The 22,035-nt window shown below is 43.8% G+C and overlaps 1 protein-coding gene across 1 annotated transcript in view; it reads right to left on the minus strand.

The window, feature by feature from the left end:
• The window catches only part of LGR5 (leucine rich repeat containing G protein-coupled receptor 5), a 206,500-nt gene that overhangs the window by 70,620 nt on the left and 113,845 nt on the right, over nucleotides 1-22,035 (minus strand). The window contains exons 5-6 of the mRNA XM_029597180.1: nucleotides 14,386-14,601; nucleotides 8,572-8,643 (exon numbers count right to left, since the gene is read on the minus strand). Coding sequence (XP_029453040.1) covers nucleotides 8,572-8,643; nucleotides 14,386-14,601 — 288 coding nt within the window. The remainder of the gene's footprint in view (nucleotides 1-8,571; nucleotides 8,644-14,385; nucleotides 14,602-22,035) is intronic.

The raw sequence follows: 22,035 nt of genomic DNA on the forward strand, positions 1-22,035 counted from the left end.
ACGACATTGAGGTTAAACAGTTGACTGCCTCTGCAAATTCATTATTAGGAAAAGCCATTTCTATTGCAGGCACTGCTAAATGATTTGGATTATAGCAATTGGCATTCGTTTTCATTTGTTTCAGTAGTTTATGAACACAATCTTCTTACACCCATAAAATTTGATTTTATGCATGTAAGTACACCCAACATGCTAACAGGTGAATTTTTAAAGAAGTTACACGTGTAAATGTGATATACTATGATAGCAATTTTCAAAAGCCTATTTACCGGCGTTAGGTGAACTTGTTTAAAATTACTTATATCGCACACCCTTCAAGGTTTGGGGTGGGTTACATATGAACACACTGGCTAAAATAACAGACAATAAATCAATAAAAACAAACTTACCATAGCTAAAGCCATTTCATTGTGCTTTATGGGGTAGATTTTTAAAAGGAGCATGCGGGCGTATATGTGTGCCTGCTACCCGGCGCGCACACATGTACGCCTGATTTAATAACATGCGCGAGCAGGCGTGCGTGTTATAAAATCCAGAGTCAGCAAACACAAGGGGGGTACACAATTGTGCACCTTGCGCGCGCCGAGCCGCACTGCCTTCTCCCGTTCCCTCCCAGGCCGCTCCGAAATCGGAGCGGCCTCAGAGGGAACTTCCCCACCCCACCTTCCCTTCCCCTAACCTCCCCCGCCCTTTCCCCCCTACTTTTTTCTTTCTTCTTTTTTTGTTTCTAAACTTACGTCAGCCCTGGGGCTGAAGTAGGTTGTGTGCGCGGGCCGACTGCTGGCGCGCGATCCCAAGCACAGGGGCAAATGGCCACTGTGCCTGGAGCCTCTGGCCCCGCCCCTTTTTGCAAGCCCCGGGACTTACACGCGTCCTGGGGCTTTAGGCCTGCCATGCGTAACCTTTTTAAAATCCAGCCCTATATGAACAAGTACTGTAATATGGCATAATTGTTGGTCCTGAAAATCCTGAAATGCTTCTACAAATAAATGTGTTTTAAGTGCACTTAACATGGATAAAACCGATTGACAATTCAATGGCATATAGTATAGCAATTTTCAAAAGCCCATTTACACGGCTAATGTGCATTCATAGCGTAAAATCCAGTTTTCTGCGTGTAAATGTTTTTGAAAATCAGGCCTATAATATTTAATTTTGTGTGTGCAAGAAAGCATTTAAGTGTATAAACTCCAGAAACGAATGAAACAAAAACAAAACAAACAAAAAAAAAGAGATGAAACCAATAAAAAAACTGAACTGAGTTTTGTGTGTGAACATCTCTATTGGGTAATCATGCTCACTAAATAAAGTTGGATTCTAGTACCACATATTCTAAGTATTTTTAAAAATAAAATAAATACTGGTGTCCTTTGCCCATGGAAGCATTTTAGATAGCCTACTGCTGGTTTATCTGTCTTGGTGATTATGGCAGAGTATTTCACATCTGATTGTCCCATGTCAAATGTTGAACGCTTCCCTTCATCTAACCTTAAGAAGCCAAGCGTTGACTACTGCCAGTGACTACTACACTGGTGTTTCTATAATGCATATAATTATAGGCATGAATTTGCACAAAGCAAAGATGTGATTCATCTTACCTCTTTTAAACACTGTAGCTAACATAATAATGGGTAAGCTGATGGCCTTCCCCCTCATAGTCTGATATGGATGGACGTCTTCTAGCTCTCCGTTTTGCACACATTTCTAAATGGTAGAGGTATACCAAGACTTTTTTTTTGCTTATATTTCTTTCTTTTTACATGTGTTTCATTTCTTTCCATTTATTTAAAATTAACAATAAAACCCCATAATATTTAAAAACAAGAAATGAAAAGAAAATTTTTTTTTTTTTTTTTTAAATGTGGGTCCCTGCCAGCGCTGAAAAATTAAAAAGAAAAAAGCACTCCTGGCCATTCCCGATCCTTTTTATCCTCTTTATTGCTTGAAAGTTGCCTCACGGGGCAGAGTATTCCCCAGCTGTTCCTGCTCTGCCCCGTGAGGCAACTTTCAAGCAATAAAGAGGGTAAAAAGGATCGGGGATGGCCAGGAGTGCTTTTTTGTTTTTAATCTTTCAGCGCTGGCAGGGACCCACATTTAAAAAAAATAAAATTTTTTCTTTTCATTTTTTGTTTTTAAATATTGTGGGGTTTTATTGTTAATTTTACAAATAGCACCAGAAGATCAAGGCCAGCGCCATTGATCATTGGGTGCACAGAAGAAATGAACAATGGCACTGGCCTTGATCCTCTGATGCCATTTTCAATTTACTCACCTACAGGGCAGGAGTGACCGTGGATTGCTCCAGTCCCTTGAAGAAAATTTCATACAGCAAAGAGAGTAAGAGGGTTCGAAGGAAATCAGGTGGGATTTGGGGAGAGCAAGGATTTTTTTTTTAAACAAAACAAATTAATACAATTTAAAAAAAAAAAAATGAAATTTTAACAAGACATTTTGTTGAAATTTCCTGTTTCATTTCTAATAAATCCACAATCCTATTGCATGGGCTGCAGTCCTCTTGGACGTGAAGTCTTCCATTTTACCACCTGCCTAGTTCCAGTTGTGCCAGCTGTTCAGATCGATCCATGTAATAAGGTAGGAAGTGGCTAGGCAAGTTTCTCACGGTCAGAGCAGCTCCCATTGGATTCGTGATGTCTGATAAATTTAAACAATCAGTGCCAAGGGGGGAGAGACCAAGATGGCGACTTGGTGAGAAGACGTGGTGTGTCAGAGCTCTCCAGATTTCTATTTGCCTGTTCTACTGTGCCTGATACTAAGCGCAAAGCCCAAATTCGAGAGGGTCCCCCAGCCACTCACACTTTTGACTTCACAGCCTAAGATTGTTGAGTTCCTTACCCGCACTTATGAAGTATCTCCTGAGGGCAGTTACATTGTGGGGAGATCTGCAGAGCGAGAGGGCATTGAATCGTCATTGAGTCCCAGACAGTTCCTCCCCTACTGGGTGTCATCCACAGGTGACTCTTTGCAGCTTGATGGAAAGTTGTTTCTGCCCGGACATACGACGTCTGTGGGAGTTTCGTCTTGTATAGAGGGAGCTTTTTTTCCTGGGATTCCTGGATAAGACATTTATCACTTGAAACACCCTAGAGGCGCCACTGTGATTCGGGATGCCACGGAGATTCAGTGGGCCCGGGATCCTACTCCTTCCAGCAGTTTAGAGGACAATGGAAGCCATTTTCCATCCTTTGCTTCTGTTAATGAAGTTCCGGTAAGAACTATCTTCCAAGCAGCATTAGAAAAACCGTAGACGGTGACTTTGGACTCTGTTTGATCAGCTTTGGAGGTGGTAGAAAAGTCAATTTCCTTTCTTGTGGACGTTACTTCTGGCATTAATAATTATATTCAAATATCTGAAAGAACACTTTCCTCTCAAAAGGTGAATTTTAAAAGTCTGGTGCATGTATAAGTAGGGGATGCGCAAAGAGGTTGCTCTCGCACATGCTGACTGTATTTTAAAAAGCACCCAGATGTGCGCGTAAATCCCACTGCGCACACTTCTCAAAAGTTTCCAAAAAGGGGTGGGACATAGGTGTGCACATAAATACTTACGCGCCCCAGTGTGCGCTAAGGTCCCCTGCTGTGTAACTTTACTTCTGCTATGGATGACGTGCAAGTTATAAAAAAGGACTGAGCCATTCCTGAGGGATTTAAAAGGTCCCGGATAACTGGGGGGAATGTAGGCTATCAAACCAGGGGGCTTTGGAAGACCTAGCTAAAACTGGCAATGGCATGAGCATGCGCCCTTTTAAAAATCCCCCAACCTATGCGGGAGAAGTGGGATTTGTGTGCCCATGTGTACGCTCACTTAAAATTAGGTGCGCGTGTGCTGGCTATTTTACAAAGTGCGCATACACACATGCAAGTTATAAAATGTCCGTGTGCCCGGAGACCAATGCACTTGCGTCAATGCATGCCTGCACGCCAGTTTGAAAGTTACTGTCATCGTGAGAAACTGGAAAACTCGAATAAAACTTGACAGTTTTACAAAATGCACAAGGGAACTTAGCACAGAGTGATATAATTAATGCAAAGAAGTTGAAAAATATGGAAAATTCTTTGTGCTATCTTAATCTGCAAGTACTGAATTTCTCAGTGTTGGCATTAATGTTACTGTTGGATCTTTTTACAAAAAATATATTTGCTTGAGGTCTTGAAATTTGCTGCTGAAGCTGCCTCCTGTTTTCTCACTAAGGAAGCTCTAGAGGGATTGGGTCAAGGGCCATGGATGGACTGGTCTGAATTCTTGAAATCTTTTGCGGATACTCAGGTCACTGATACGTAGCAAGAAGTTTCTGGAAAGTTTTGGCTCTTGGCACTACATTTATTCTTCATACTTGTGCGCCGGTTTGAAAGTTACCATCCTTGCACGCGCATGTGCTCATTTCTACAAAAATTCACCTTACTGTGTTTTGGGGATGTGCATAACTAGAGAGTGAAAACAATAATGGTAACTTTGATTCCGGCGTGCAGGCGTACATGTATACCAGTTTGCGCCAATGGACGCAGCCACTTTATAACATACGCGCACAATTGCATACAGACGCGCGCACGTGTGCACATAAATGAAATTTCTGATCTATTAGTTAAAATTTGTAACCTATCATTAAAATCATCCATTGTACCGGAAGACTGGAGGGTGGCCAATGTAACCCCAATATTTAAAAAAGGCTCCAGGGGCGATCCGGGTAACTATAGACCAGTGAGCCTGACTTCAGTGCCGGGAAAAATGGTGGAAACTATTCTCAAGATCAAAATCGTAGAGCATATAGAAAGACATGATTTAATGGGACACAGTCAACATGGATTTACCCAAGGGAAGTCTTGCCTAACAAATCTGCATTTTTTTGAAGGGGTTAATAAACATGTGGATAAAGGTGAACCGGTAGATATAGTGTATTTGGATTTTCAGAAGGCGTTTGACAAAGTCCCTCATGAGAGGCTTCTACGAAAACTAAAAAGTCATGGGATAGGAGGCGATGTCCTTTCGTGGATTACAAACTGGTTAAAAGACAAGAAACAGAGAGTAGGATTAAATGGTCAATTTTCTCAGTGGAAAAGGGTAAACAGTGGAGTGCCTCAGGGATCTGTACTTGGACTGGTGCTTTTCAATATATATATAAATGATCTGGAAAGGAATACGACGAGTGAGGTTATCAAATTTGCGGATGATACAAAATTATTCAGAGTAGTTAAATCACAAGCAGACTGTGATACATTACAGGAGGACCTTGCAAGACTGGAAGATTGGGCATCCAAATGGCAGATGAAATTTAATGTGGACAAGTGCAAGGTGTTACATATAGGGAAAAATAACCCTTGCTGTAGTTACACGATGCTAGGTTCCATATTAGGAGCTACCACCCAGGAAAAAGATCTAGGCATCATAGTGGATAATACTTTAAAATCGTCGGCTCAGTGTGCTGCAGCAGTCAAAAAAGCAAACAGAATGTTAGGAATTATTAGGAAGGGAATGGTTAATAAAACGGAAAATGTCATAATGCCTCTATATCACTCCATGGTGAGACCGCACCTTGAATACTGTGTACAATTCTGGTCACCGCATCTCAAAAAAGATATAGTTGCGATGGAGAAGGTACAGAGAAGGGCAACCAAAATGATAAAAGGGATGGAACAGCTCCCCTTTGAGGAAAGGCTGAAGAGGTTAGGGCTGTTCAGCTTGGAGAAGAGACGGCTGAGGGGGGATATGATAGAGGTCTTTAAGATCATGAGAGGTCTTGAACTGAGTAGATGTGAATTGGTTATTTACACTTTCGAATAATAGAAGGACTAGGGGGCATTCCATGAAGTTAGCAAGTAACACATTTAAGACTAATCGGAGAAAATTCTTTCACTCAACGCACAATTAAACTCTGGAATTTGATGCCAGAGGATGTGGTTAGTGCAGTTAGTGTAGCTGGGTTCAAAAAAGGTTTGGATAAGTTCTTGGAGGAGAAGTCCATTAACTGCTATTAATCAAGTATACTTGGGGAATGGCCTCTATTACTGGCATCAGTAGCATGGGATCTTCTAGGTGTTTGGGTAATTGCCAGGTTCTTGTGGCCTGGTTTTGGCCTCTGTTGGAAACAGGATGCTGGGCTTGATGGACCCTTGGTCTGACCCAGCATGGCAATTTCTGTCAAATGCCACCTCTACCGCGTTAAGCGGGAGGATTTTAGTAGACACGCGTGCTGTCGCCATTACCAATTTCCCCAGTTCGCCAAGGACTTCCTAATCCCCCTAGCTAAACAGCCTCCCTTTTACCCCAACCCTTACAACCCCGCTGACAGGCCTAGATATTTATTTTACAACTTACACACCATCCACGGCAGGGGTCACCGGTGCGCGCTTGTGCACGGATTTACACGTTGGTTTCATTTTAAAATCCTGGAACGCCCATGCCCCGCCCCTCTAAGAAAACATTTGTGTGTGTGCCTGCCGGGAGATACGCGCCTTTAAAACTCCGCGCAGCGCCTGCGGGCCTGACTGCTGCGCGTGTCTCCTGGCTTTGGCTCGCGTGGGGCTTTTAAAGTTCACCTTAATGCGTTCATTCATTCTTCTGTCGTCCGCTCGCCCACCTCATTCCACATTTGTCACCCGGTGCAATTATACAGGTCAGTGGAAATTGTAGAATAGAAGATTATTTAAGGGAAAATATTTAGGTATAACACGACAGTACTGGGACCAGAGACCTTCTTACTTATTGTTAAGGCGATGTGCCTTAACAATAGACCAAATACAACCAAACCTATACAACTTGCATAAAGAATGAAAACGCCCCTCAGCACCAATGTCAATAAAGCTTTGGGCTTTGTTCAATAAAGATTTGTTCTACAAGACAGGAAAGAGCCCTTTCTGATTAAGCCCATTTATCTCCTGCATCCTAACAGCTAGGCCTGGCGTTAAATAATTATTGTCCCACTCACACAGAACTGCCCTCGTTCTGCTTTTTTTCACCCTTCCTCTTTCAGAGGACGTGCCTGGGCGGCTCTGGGAAAATCGCTGCGATGCTGGGGGCAGATGTAGCCCTCCAGGCCCCTGTCCAGAGGCTGTCACGGTGGTGGCAGGACATCTTAGCTGGCCACTTGCGTGACAGACCCAGGCCCCGAGGGACAGGAGGGACAAACCTGGATGCCCTTGCCTCACACAGTACAGTGCTGTGGCCCGAGCCACAAAGAAAAGCTCAACATATTCTTAATTCTGAAGACTTATGCTTCTTAGTAAAGCAACTCTTGTGCATACACATTATTCTGTGATTAGAAATTGTGCAATATTGTTCATTTAAACATATCAGACATCCTGAACCGGGCTGTATTTGTTTTAATTGTACATTGTTATGATTTAAAAAAAAAAAAAAAAAAAGAATGGCCACTAATCAAACAAAGTTACTCAAAATCTCAGCGGCCTTTATAATTTATCTTCAGTAAATAAAATACATGAGGCTATGTACAGATAACGCTGGTCTTGCAGCCCTCGCAAGACTGCCACTGCCACATCAGAAGTTTACACGAAAATGTCTGCAGTCTGCTGCAGAAATAATTTCACAATTCATGATTTTAAAAACAGAAAAAAAAAAAATAAAACGAAAAGTATTTTGAATAAGACATCTGTTTACTAGATGGTAATTTCATAATTCTTTCTTCCTTTGCTTATAAAACTGGAAACATCTTTCTGTCCCTTGGCCACAGGGTAATCTGAGAGAGTCATAACTGTCAGCCCTCCGAGGCGTGCCAGAAACAGTGGCTTCTTAAAATGGGTTTTACAAACTATGATGTCGCTCATGACAGAACAGCAGCACTAGTTTAAACATTCAAAATGTGATATTTCTCAGCTTGATTCAGATGAGTGCCTAGCTAACATGTCTGACAGGCAGTGGCAGGCACTCTGGCAGAATGGGTGGGTGATCCAATTAAGCAGGTGCTGAATGACCCAGTGCATATACTAACAGGGGTGTGCACGGCAGTAATGCTATTCCTTTCATTGTGCTTGGAATTTTTTGTTGTGTGTTTAAAATGTTTTGTTTAACTTCATTACTTTTGTGCATAAAATACATTTTTTAGGCATCTACGCCATTCTGTTTGCTCATGACATTGATTTAATGCAGATAAATTATTTTGAACACATACAAATTGCACATAAGGTAACAAAAAAATTAATGCACCTCCCTATGCACTAATGCAGACCCTGATTTTTTGTTTCTGTGTGTTAAATAATGAAGTTAATATTCTAAAACAGTAAAAGAAATAAAATGCTCAGTTTTGCATGGAGTGTCACACACAGAAAAAAAAAGAAAAGAAAACGACCATAAGCTAAGTAAGGAACAAGTCTTATAAAAGCCACCTAGGTTAGAAAATCACCCTGCTAAAGGCTGGCTCCATTGTTTGCAATACCTCCTTGCTTCATGTGGCCATCGTTCGCCAGCCATTATTCAGAGCCCACAGCTACTGAGTCAGCCAAGAAGCATGTTTGGATTTTAGGCTATTTTGATTCTTTCAGAATATCAATGAGAACACCAGCAAAAAAAAAAAAAAGGAAAGAAACAGGAGGTCAGCTCACAAGGTCTCCAGGCTGTGGAGTCCATCAAAGCCCTTCTTCTCCAGGGAGTCGATTCTATTGTTATGGAGATGCCTGCAGGGGGAGGGTAAGAGCACAGTCAGAAATGCACACTGAACCTAAGCAAAGGGCTTGCAGCAGAAATCTAAAGCAACTTGCTTTTCCAGCCTGCACTAACTGTGTACAAGTCATGCTTTGCCGTGGCATGAGTCTAGGGGGGGTCAGGACTCTGAACCAAGCTTTGCTTTTGGTCTTCCAGGATTTCAAAATGTAGTTTAATTGCTTTTCCCCCCAGTCTTCCAAAAGCTGTATGGCTTCACTGTTCGTCTAGTCGTGTGTACGTTTGTGAGGCTCAAAGTGGGTAGACTAAGGAGCAACGTTAGCCACAGAGGCATTCACGGAGCGGGATGCCAGTGGCCAGTGGTAGGTGTCCACCTTCATGGAGCGGAAGGATGTAGGGCTGTCATCTCCCAATTATATAAAAAACAAAAACAAAAAACAAAACAGGGATGGGATCCATCAGGTCTAGAGGACACATATAAAGAGCAGGTAGTAAAATACTGCACGGAGCGGCAGTAGCCACAGAGGCATTCACGGAGCGGGATGCCAGTGGCCAGTGGTAGGTGTCCATATAAAGAGCAGGTAGTAAAATACTGCACAGAGCGGCAGTAGCCACAGAGGCATTCACGGAGCGGGATGCCAGTGGCCAGTGGTAGGTGTCCACCTTCACGGAGCGGAAGGAAGGAGGGCTGTCATCTCCCAATTAAATAAATAATAAAAAAACCCAGGGATGGGATCCATCAGTTCTAGAGGACGCATATAAAGAGCAGGTAGTAAAACACTGCATGGAGCGGCAGTAGCCACAGAGGCATTAACGGAGCGGGATGCCAGTGGCCGGTGGTAGGTGTCCACCTTCACAGAGTAGAAGGATGAAGGGCATCCATCTCCCAATTAAAAAAAGAAAAGAAAAAAAGAAAAAAAAACAGGGATGGGTTCATGGGCTTATAGGTATTACCAATTATTAGGCTTTTCAATATTTGATGATAGTTAATGTGACTTTCAAGGCATTCTTCACTTTCGGTGCATGTCCGGCATGACTCCTTGCTTCAATGACAGGGGAAAAGAAAAACTGATACTTCACACATTTCCAGCATTGCCCTCTGCTTCATGGCAGAGAGCTATGCTGCCGCTTACCCAACTAATCAAACTTAATATTTCACTTGGAAGCAGCTCCAGCACTGCTCTCTACATTAATGGTGGGGGTGAAAAGGGAATTAGAACATAAGGTTACTAAGAGCCAAGAGAAACAGTTAAGTATGAGAACAAATGTGTGAAGCTTGCTGGGCAGACTGGATGGACCGGTTGGTCTTCTTCTGCCGTCATTTCTATGTTTCTATGTTTCTATTTCTTGCACGGGCTCCCAGGGGAGGTGATGGAGGAACGGGCATGGGTGTCACGGAAGCACAGAAAATGCAAAGAAGTGAAAGGGAAGCCCGGAGACGAACTGGGGTTGGGGGGTTCTTTGTGCACATCAAACTACATCCTTGTGCAATGAAGGTCAAAACAAGGGCGTTCATAAACACAGCTTGGCTTTATTTGATGCTGCCCAGCGGGAAAATACAAACAACGGCTTCAAGTCTATGACACCTGAAGGTGTGCGAGAATTCTGCCCCAGAAACATCTCCCTGGCAGTAGAGAGATGGGAAGAGTCCCACGCATGGCTCAGCAGCATGGGTTAGATGAGCAATCAAAGGTGCATCATGTTCTCCACTCATTTTCTGTCCAGTCTGCAAGATTTTCCTTTACTGGAAAAAAAAACAAAAAATCCAGTAGGAAATTCTTCCAAAATTATTAGCTGAAAGAATTCTTATGCAGGGCAGAGCTCAATACTCCCCCGGACTGGCCAAAATCATTTTCTTTTGTATGAGAAAAAATTGCAATAGGTCCAATATCACCAGATATTTGATTTTGCAAAATTTCTGGATCACTGGTGGGATGTGATCTACAGGTGGCTTCATGGGCCTCTTCCTTTTCTTGACCACTGGTGGGCTAGGTCCACCGGCAGCCTCACGGGCTGCTTCTTCCGCTGCCCCACTGGGCGTGCCACCCTGTGCAGTTGACTGTATGCACACCTGGTAGCGCCGGGCCTATTTAAGAAATTGATCATTGTATTGCTGAACTATTTCTCAGCAATTTTGTAGATTTAGCCAAGATCTTGCCACTCTGAGGACTTAATATGGATCTGCAGATGGCTATTTTGTAAGCCAACTGGTAAAGAAGTTTTTTGTAAAGGCTTAGTTTTCCAGCACCGCCTCACTTCTGCTGGTTCTTTTTTTTTTTCTCATGACATTGACGAAGCAATCGAGCACTCGGTTCACTAATAAGTGATTAGTTAACTGGATGCGTTCTCCCACCGTTCAATTTCTCACAACAGCCCTGTGAATATTTATGAGGAGCTGAGCCTTTTGCTGGACTCCCGGTTATTTAAGATTCAGGGGATGGCTCGATTTCTTAAAAGGATATGGAAGCCTCGGAGAGGCGAATGCTTTGTGAACCGTTGTGGCCTAAGAGGGTCTTTCAGTTCCATGCCTTCCCCACCACTTTTTTTGTTTATTAAATTATAAATATTATAAAAGTAATAGGAAACTCCCAAACAGGCTTTACATTTTCCTCCTCTCCCAAGAATTCCTCAGGCGCACTTTTTAATAGCGGCACAGCATTTGATCCCATGTTAGTGTATGTAATTCCTTGTAGTCCCCCCCCCTATCTTGGTCTTAGGGTGGAACTGGGGCAGGGAACACACTCAGGCCCGGGGCTAAGTCCCAGCTCTCGTGCACCCGTCCTTTCAAAAGCCGGGGCATGGAATTCTTTCGATGGAGGCCCCCAAAGCTTGCGGGGGGACAGGGGACCCACTTTTAATGCAGTCACATTCCCTCTTTCCGCTTTGTAACCCCCACGTGTTCGGTTGCTCCCACCCATGCGTAACACGCGTGCAGCTCGGCCGTTTTAAAAGTACACGTTGCTGACGCTCAGGTCAGATACTCGCGTCCATGGGCCTTTTAAATGCGAGCAGCTTAAAATTCACCCCGTGTTTTAATCGCCCAAGTCCTGATTTATGCGCACGAGTCGACCAATTCTAAAACATGCACGCGGAAGTGAAGTTAACCAGTTCGCCCAGTCCTTCTCCAATGCCTTCAATGCCTTCCTGGTTCTTCAGCCTGAACTCCCCTCCGTTCACCCAGACTTCCCACCCGCTCAGTCCTACACCACAATCACTTTTAATATCACCCACACCAGATAATTAGCAGGCGTTAAAATACTCAAGTACCTGGCAAAAGTATGCACGTGTATTTTTAAATGGCTATTCACACACACTTGTAAGTGTTGGCCTTGCCCGGGAACGCCCCCTACACCACTGCTTTTTCCACACGAGCGCGCTTGGCCCTCTACCCCATCAACTAAATCCAAATCCCAAACCTAAGCACATACACCCACGCAAACTGAGCTTGCTCTCCATCCTTCCCCACTCCCCACCTCTCCTTTTCATATTACCCGAGCCCCGGCATCCAAACGAGGGCAAAAGTGATACCCAATCCTTCCCCGCCGGTGCCAAACTCCAAAATGGTGCTGGCCGACTGTCAAGATGGAGACTGTGGGGGTTTAACTGGTGGGGGGTGGCAGACGTGGGGATTAAGGCTGGCTGCCAGCTGTTAGTGAGCTCTACGCACAAAGAAAATTAGCACGCGCGCACACACACACACACACACACTCTCACACACACGCACACACACACACGCTCTCACACACACACACGCACTCACACACACACGCTCTCACACACACACACACACACTCTCACACACGCACACACACTCTCACACACACACACACACACGCTCTCACACACACACACACACACACTCTCACACACGCACACACACTCTCACACACACACACACACACGCTCTCACACACACACACACACTCTCACACACGCACACACACTCTCACACACACGCACACGCACACACGCTCTCACACACACACACGCACTCACGCTCTCACACACACACACGCACACACACACACTCATACACACACGCACGCGCACACACACACACACACACAGGTAGCCGGTACTTGCGTAATCTGTATTTTATAAACAGCAAAAGTATGCGCGGACTTCAGATTTCGCTCGCACATATACCTGTAACATAAGGGGTGGTCTAGGGGCATTCTGCCATTTTATGAGAGACTTACGCATGTACGTTTGGAAACTTACTCGTGCAATTTTACACCTAACGACCCCGTGTAATTGATATCAGGCTTAATTATTGTGCACTACTGGCCTGGTGGGAGGTCTGGCTGAAGAACAGGGAGGGTCTCGATGTCTTGGACAAGGACTTAGAAATCGTGCATTTTCAGCTACACCCGCAGCTTGTAAAATATGCAGCCCTGTGCGCATAAAGCGGGTTTGACACAAGCCCTACTGGTTTTTGGCGGGATATTGTTTGGGGGGGTTTGTATCCATCACCTTTTCCATGAAGAAATCATTTCTAATGTTACCCCTCCAAGTTTACTCACTTTGAGCCTCACATCATGACCTCTTGTTCTAGAACTTCTTTCCACGGAAAAGTGTGGGCACTTTGGGGTAGATTTTAAAAGGTGTGCGCGGGAGTAGATTTGTTCGCGCAACGCGGCGCGAACAAATCTACTCCCGATTTTATAACATGCGCGCGCTGCCGCGCGCATGTTATAAAATACAGGGTCGGCGCGCGCAAGGCTGCGCAAAATCGGCAGCCTGCGCGTGCCGAGCCGCGCAGCCATCCTCCATTCCCTCGGAGGGAACTTTCCTTCCGGCCTCCCCCCACCTTCCCCCCTCCCTTATCTAACCCACCCCCCAGCCCTAATTCCCCCCCCCCACACCTTTATTTTACAAGTTACACCTGCCTCGGCTCGCCATGTTCCAGTCCGGAGGCCGCGGCCATGCCCCCGGAACGCCCCTGATGACGCGCCGGCCGCGACATGCCCCCCCCCCTCCCCAGGACAGCCCTGGGACTTACGCGCGTCCCGGGGCTTGCTCGGCGCACGCAGGGGGTGGAAGGGGCAGCGTTTAAAATCTGCCCCTTTGTGCATTATTATTTGTGCCTGACTTATTTGAATGCTTCTGTCTTATCCTCCTCCTCTCGGGTATAGATTTAGAACTTTCAGTGCACATTCTGCACCATTTTGGCAGCCACAGAGCAGAGGCAGTCCGAACCATCTGTATCCTTTTGGAGGTGCGGCCTCCGGAACCGGACACTAGCGTCCGGATAAGTTCTCGCCAATGACTTTGACAGAAGGCATCGCCGCCTCCTTTTTCTCATGAGGGCTGCTTTCAGAATCTCCCACATTAGGATGAAGGTCACAGGGCACGTTTTATCCGTGGACTTCGCGCCAAATTTCGAAGAGAAAGCACCCAAGCATACTCCTGCTTTGGACCTGTGATAGGTTTAAAAGCACCTGCAGACGATTGCACTTTCTTTTTTGTGTAGATAAATTTCTCTGAAAAATAACGTACATAGAGATTTGGAAACACAATCTAAGTGCGTTATTTTCCTCAATTCCACCCGCACTCCCCCACCTGAAATACCTCCCCTGAATGTGGCTATCAGTATCTACTTTTAGTCAGACTGAGGGAGGGCAATTTTAAGAGGCCAATTCATGCCTGTAAATCACAATTGACCCCCGTAAATGGCCTGGAAAATGTTTTTTGAGTGTGTGCATATACATATCTAGATGAAAATCTATGCAATGAACAAATATAACGAAGCTTACAAAACCACCAGGCTGGAGAGGTTTCCAAAAGCATGATCTGGTACATGGCGGATATTGTTCAGGGCCAGGGTCATGGCCTGTAACGCAGGTAAGCTCTTCAGTGCTTGCACAGGAATCTCTGTCAAAGAATTGTCATCCAACCAAAGGTGTCGAAGGGAAGCCAGGCCATTGAAGCACTTAGGTGGCACGTAGTTGATGTGGTTGGCATCCAAACGCCTAATAAAAAAAACAAAAAAAGAGACAACTAAATAACATTTTGACTTTCTAAAGCAGCGGTTCTCAACCTGTGGGTCGCGACCCCGGCGAGGGTCGAACGACCAAAACACCGGGGTCGCCTAAAGCCATCGGAAAATACATATTTCTGATAGCCTTAGCCGCTGAGAAGTCGCGCTACCGTCTGCAGCAGCGCTATTCAGCTGGAACGCACGCCGTTATGGATGCGCGTTCCAAACTGAATGCCTGCGCGCATGCGCAGATGTGATTGCATCATCCGTCCGGGGCCTAAGGGGCGGGGGAAGCGGGGGGAACGCTCCACAGTCCATAGCAACGCATTACATGTGTCCGGCGCTTGCTGACGTCATCAGTGGGCGGACGCAGCAAGCGCCGGAGGACAGAAGCCTAGGAGGCGGAGAGGCAAGAGGCGGAGAGCCAAGAGAGCCTGCGAGACAGCCTGCTGGTGTAAAAAAGGTTAATAATGTAAAAATAGTACACACACCATACACACAATACTGTGTAAGTGTAAGGTGCTTTGTGTGTAATCATTACACAGTACACAAAGCAGCTTACACTTACACAAAGCACCATACATTTAGAAATGTGAACTACATCGGTCTTATACTATAAGAGACCACTATAAGATGTAGTTCACACTGTTTCCCAATGTATAATTATGTTTGATTTGTAGCAATGAGAATACATAATGCATATCAGGTATTTACATTCCGAAACTGTAGCAAAATTACAGTTTTGAAGTAGCCACCAAAATTATTTTTTGGTTTGGGGTCACCGCAACATGAGGAACTGTATTGCGGGGTCACGGCATTAGAAAGGTTGAGAACCACTGTTGTAAAGGAAGCAGCAGCAATGGAGTCAGAGAATACCCTAGTAGATAAGGCAGGTAAGCAGCAACTGGCTCATCCATTCTTCACTACTAAAGGTATATGCCAGCTGTAGAAACTCCAGCACTTGCATATCACCTATGACTTGACCGCCTAACCGACTGCCCACCTGACCCTCGCCCTTTCTTTTTTCTCTCCCTACCCAATTGACCCTCACCCTCGCTATCTTCTCTCCCCCCCTCCCAACCTCTTGAGGTCTTCTCCTCATCTTCCCCTTCCATCGTTCACTTCACCCTGCTGATTTTCCTGATTGCTTTATATAACTTTATTGTTGAAACTAACATGTACATTTGTATATATATCTCGTATTATCATCCCCTGCCCTATTAACCGCTACCTGTTAATGTTATTATTGTAAAGCTTGTTCCTAAGTTATTATTATCATTATTATTATTGTAAAGCTTGTTGCTAAGTTATGTTACATTGTGAACCGAGGTGATGTTTTGCAAACGTGCCTCGGTATATAAGAAACCATTAAATAAATAAATCACTCCTTTTTGCCTATGAGAGACTATATTCCTATGTTGTACGAGATGATCTGTAACAGTGACTTGCGAAAGCCTTCAATATTAATATCATTGGGAAAAAAGTTCTTGTTAACCAATTTTGCCTATTGCAAATGAAGGACTGGGTTGAGGATTGTGTTTGTGACTTATTGTGATGTTTTGTTATTGATACATTCCTTTACTGATTTATTGCTGTCTATTTTCACCTGTACTTAACTCTTTGCTGTAAGCTTGCTTTGTCAGCTTCTGGTCAGCCAGCTCCTTTTGGCATTTTCTGGAAATCTAGTCCCAGTATGGATCACCGGTTAACCCAGGTACGGAACATAGCAGATGTAGAAAAAGTAAGATGCGACTGAAAATGTGAAATCTTTAAATGGCATAATGTGAGGGGCCCTTATCGTACTTTTTTCGGTTTAACTTAAGCTTGCAACCCTCAAGTTAAGGTTTTTCCTGAAAGATCTGATGTTTAATATATTTTGTTGGACTGCTTGCTGAATTTCCTCTTTTATCTCATGGACTGTCTTGAGCCCTGTGTGAGTTACGTACAATTGGACTGATACTATATGCTGTATGACCCTTGCATTATTGTTCATTGTTTAAAATGAAAAAAATAAAAAAAACACCTTACTTAAATAAAGAGTTAAAAAAAAACGGAAGGGCAGTTTTAAATATAAATAATCTAAACAGCTACCAAAACTAGTGATGTACTACGAACGCTTGGTAAAAATCATATTAGTCAGGATTTTAGAGTTAAATATTGGACCAGAAAAGCATGACTAATTTAACATTTATGTTTCAATTTTAGCAAATCCAATCTGTTATTATCTACAGGCTGAGGAGCTTTGCAATCTGAAAATAACAACGTGTTACTGACTTTATTTCGATTATGAATCATTCATAATCAGTTCATTAAAAAACAAAAAGTGCATCTAATCACACAATATTACAATTTCAAATTACCAATAATTCCCCAAATTGTCTTCAAAATGAGAAAATCCGATCCATCCCAGGAGTCGGGACACCACGCTGACAACGGAAGACAGTATCTAGTACTGAACCTAAATCTAGCAAAAAAAATCGCCTCTGTACTGAAGTTAGTCTTTGATTTGTTTCACCAAGATAGTGCCAGATGCATAGCTCTGAAATAATTCCTGCCAGCAAGAAAAGCAGAAGTTCAAATGTCAGGTCAGGGTGGGAAAAATGCTGCTTGCTCCCATTAACTTTGTTCAGTTGCAAGAGCACGACTGGACGCAGTCCATGGATGGAAAGGCAAGTTCAGCCGAAGGAACTGCACACTTGCTCGACAGCATGCTTCACACTCCCAGCTCCAGACTTGGAAAATGGGACTCTCTGCACCTTGCCGGCAAGTCAGCTTGCTGACCGTGGACTACAACAAAAAATACCCTCACGAAATGTTTCTTTTTTTTTTTTTTTCAAGGAACTGCAGCAGGGAAAAAAAACCAAACCCAACATTACATAGAAGCCAGCAAAGAGAGGTTGTGATGTTCTGGACATTTTAATTACGTGGCAACGCTGCTGAAGTTCGTAGGAGTCATATGTTTACATTTTTCTTAACCCTGTGTTTCATATCGGATCCTGTAGCTTGCATTCTTGGATTGCACCCGGATTCCCGCTTTCTGCTTCCTACAAAGGGTACTGCAGCAATGAATGCACAAAAATTGTGTTCAACTGAAAATACTTCTAGAAAATGAATACATCCATGCACAGAATTAGCACTGTGAGCACTGTGGGGGTTGCTTAATAAATGGTTTAGACAAGACTTACATACCATTCATTAGTATTTAGAGGTTGGCCAAACCTACGGTGGTTTGGTTTTCGTTTTACTTCCCTAATAACTCCTGTGCTTTGGTTATATGAAAACAGCCAAAAACATGGTTTGGGGTTTGGATTCACATTTTCTTGGCACATAAAATGCAAAATAATCTTAGCGATGTGGACATGTTTTGCACAAACCAGAAAGCAATACTAGGAATGCTTCCATTGAACAAGCTGTGACATACAACATCCTCACCGTTCTCTCTGGCTCGACTTTACCCAAGAAATCCTTCCAGACTAACCCATTCCTGATTATACCAGTGCTCCCTTATACCTACAGCCCCAGAGAATGCATCCTCAAATGACCTGCTCTTCGAATTCTTCCAACCACGCCAGCGCACCCTTAGTTCCACCGTACAGGGTTAGCAATAAAATCTCCATGCCCTACCTTTTCATACATCAGCTTTCTTCAACTTAAAATACTTCCAAACAGGAGGTGGAGGAGAAAGGATTGCAAGATTACCTGTTTGTTTGCTGTGGCCATTTCTGGGGGTGAGGAGCAATACCCGGCCCCAACAGGGCTGCAGCAGCACTTCCAGATCCTGATGTCTTTGGGGAGGGTCCGGTAAGGGGGCCTTCAAAACTGGCCCTCCCAAAGTGCGCAGCCTCCGCCGGCGCATCACCGAAGCCGTGCGCACCAAAGGGGTACAGCTTTGTTTACATTTTCTTGGGACTTAGAGAGCAACTATAATATTCCTCCACCTATCATAAGTTATAAAATTTAATTACTTATTCCTTCTCCTGAAGCCTCCATAGGGGAAACAAAGAATTGTAATTATAGGAAGAATAGTCGAATACCCTCTTCGATACTTGAAAAGTTACTTCTTTATGAGCGGTATAAGTAATTATGCCGCACACTAAAAGAAAGGGCAGATGAAAATTGAGAATTTTTTTTCAAGTTGGGCCCCGAAAATGATCCCGTGGAAGGAAGTGCTGCGATAGCTGCTATGGAGCCAAATGGAGCCATCTCACTTAGCCCGGGAGCGCCGGCAACACCCTCCCCCACCCTTTGTGGAGAACCCTGAGAAAAGAACTTTGCTTGGAGAAATAACAGCTGAAGCAAGTGAATCTGCTTCTTTGTATTCTGGGAAAGTTGGGGGAAAGGTCCCTCGAGGAGACCAAGGAGCAGGGTCCTCGATAAGGGAGGAACCTCCAGTGCACACAAATGTGTTGGACACTGGAAGTTCAGAAATAGCCATCAATATCCCTGGGGAAAAAACTGGAAAAGCCACTGGTAATAACTTTGGACAGTGTATGGACCGCGATTTTGACCTTGGAGAAATCAATATCCACATTAACCAATGTGATAACAGATGTGAACAATCGAGTAGTAAAATCGGAACAACAGACTGAAGAACAAAAAATAAAAATAGAGGAATTGGAACAGAAAGTATTGCAGGTCTAGAAAGTACAAGGAGGGTTAATTCAAGGGGAAACGGTGCAGATTAAGAAGATGGAAAGGTTGGAAAATGAGATGAGGTATCTGAACTTGAGTTATAAATTTTCCCCAAATCAGATGTATAGCGATGCAAGACCAATTTAAACAATATATGAATGAGGTATTAAAAATACCATTAGAAACCATTCCACCTCTGGCTAAAATTTATTATGTAACAAATGAAAGAGAAAATGAAAGACTACCATCTCCTTTGAACGTGACAGAACTGCGAGAGACATCAGGTGAAGACATGATTGAAAAGCATGAAACGGTTTTGGTCAAATTTATATTCCCTACAGATAGGGATATGGTTCTCAGGTTGTTTTTGAGAAACTGAACTGTTAAATATTACAATCAACAAATATGGATATTTCCAGATATAGCCAAATTGACACAACAAAGAAGAAAATAATTCCTAGCCCTAAGACAGCTTGCAGAACAAATAGATGCTTAAATGGTTGTTCACAATCCCAGCAAATGTATGTTAACATTGAATAGAGTGAAATATACCGATTTTGAAGTGTTCTTAGAGGTTAAGATATTAATTGGGAATAATGATGGTTAAGAGTGTCATCGCATAAAAGTTAATAGTTGGGATACCCATAGTTCCTGTTTTCCTTAAAGAATTTACCTAAACATTGCTCATCTAAAAAATCTTGGTTTCCCTTTAATTTCATGGTACCAGGATATCTTTAAGTGAAAGAAAAAACTTAGTATAATTTTGTGTTAATGATATCTCAATAGAGATCTACAAATACAAAAGTATTTTCTAGTTGTCTTTACAAGTGTTTTTCTTTAATGTATTTGAAAATGGATATTCATATTGGTTTTTGGCATGATATGTCATGAAAATTAAAAATTCAATAAAATGTAAATTAAAAAAAACAAACCCTCCAAACAAATCATCTGCTTATTTTAAAAGCTGGCAGAGATGAGTAAGAGTGCCTGCCCTATGTCTGAAATGCCCGAGAATAAGGAGTCTCTCGGTACGCAGACTGTAATCTTGTCTGAAATACATATTTTTGCATTGGTTGATCCCAACTAGCTACAACATTTTGGGGTAGATTTTAAAAGGGCTACCCGGCGCGCACACATGTACACCCGATTTTATAACTCATGCGCACAAGCTATAAAATCAGGGGTTGGCGCGCACAAGGGGGTGCACAATTGGTGATGTTTCTTTTTCCATTGTTGCATTGCATACAGGGTCTGCCTTGTTGCAGTTTCCAGTTCGTTTCTGTCTTTACATTTCTAGTTATACTTTATTCTGTATTTGGTGAGTGTCTGTCTGTGTTCTGCATGTGTGGCCGAGGCGAGGCATTCTGCTAACATGTAGGATGCTGGTACCCTTCCGTCCGGCCCGGGGGCAACTCAGCGTGAAGTACTGTGAAGGGATCAGTCAGGGAGAATCAAAGTACAGCTGCAGACAAAAAAAACCCATTAAATCATCCTCTCCCTGCTACCAAATGCAAGTTTCTATGTAGGGATTTAGAGCAGACTGGTTTGTTCTGCTTTCCTAATGGGAGGTGTTTTAGGGCTTGGTGTAATATTTGCCTTTTATTAGATTGGGTTGTTCCTGTTTGAGTGCTTGCAGTTAGTACTGTTTTGGTATGGGAAGTTTACTATATCATTGTCATTCAGTTTACTCAGGGCTGTCCAAGGGCCAAACCCGCACCCAACATGTGTTACAATAGGTCTAATGCTATACGGGTTCCAAGTGTCTTTTATTGCAGGGTTTTCTGGGTGCCACCACAGAGTGCATGGTTTACCTGTACAATAAAGGGTAATAGCTACAGGGCCCAGCTGGTGCCATTTTTATGTTTGGATAGGTAGGGGCGGGAGCACCTGGGGATCACCCCTGCACAATTTAGGAAGTTTGGACCTGAAGATTGGGTAAAGTATGTTCAGTGTGTGTCAGTTTTGAAAGTTTGGATCGCTGGAGGGAGCAGGGCGTGTTTTAGGCAGGGAAAGGAGGTGTGGGACAGAGCACGAGACCGTTTCTATTGTGTGTTAGTTATTTGGAAAACAAAAATGCTGTATAAAAAACAGAATGTGTGTTCGCGCGTCGTGGTGGTGGGAGGGAGAAGCACAATAACTATTGGCACAGCGCAGCAGAAATGATAGCACCGGCCCTGCTCCTACAACACCTCTTTCTTCTCTTACACGGAGGGGGTTTGGGCTCCCCACCGCCCCCCTACCAGGACATCATTCGGTTGCTATTCGTATCTCTCTTCTCGACTCGCAGTGCCGGATGCCACCATCGGCGCACCTCCAGGTAGGCGGAAGCATCGTTCGCTATCAGCACACAGGGTCCATGGCCTGAGTCGCTCTGTCAGTGCCCCCAAGTGCCCAGTTCTGGTTCTCCTCCTCTTCCCGCCTCGCCACACTTTTAATCTTGTGGCTGCTGCTGTGCCTGCCTTGGCTGCTGCTGCAGCTTGTAAGCTGCGGCTCTTCTGCACGGCACGGTTTAATCCGTCACTGTTTGAACTGGGTGGCTCTTTCTTGCACATTCATTGTGGATATCCTAAAATCCAGACTGGCTAAGCGGATACTCCAGGACTGTCCTGAGAAAGACTGCTCTAAATATTCCAAGTATATATTTCCATTTCTCCCATCACAGGTCATGGAGGATGACTGATGAAGCATTTCACTATTTGTTATTGTTGAATTGTTGACCTGTTCTATGTTTATTGCTCAATGTTCTACATTCGATGTAACGCCATTGCCGCGACTGTTCTGTTCAATTGTAAAC

Source organism: Rhinatrema bivittatum, chromosome 4, assembly GCF_901001135.1.
Source record: "Rhinatrema bivittatum chromosome 4, aRhiBiv1.1, whole genome shotgun sequence".
Lineage (NCBI taxonomy): Eukaryota > Metazoa > Chordata > Amphibia > Gymnophiona > Rhinatrematidae > Rhinatrema > Rhinatrema bivittatum.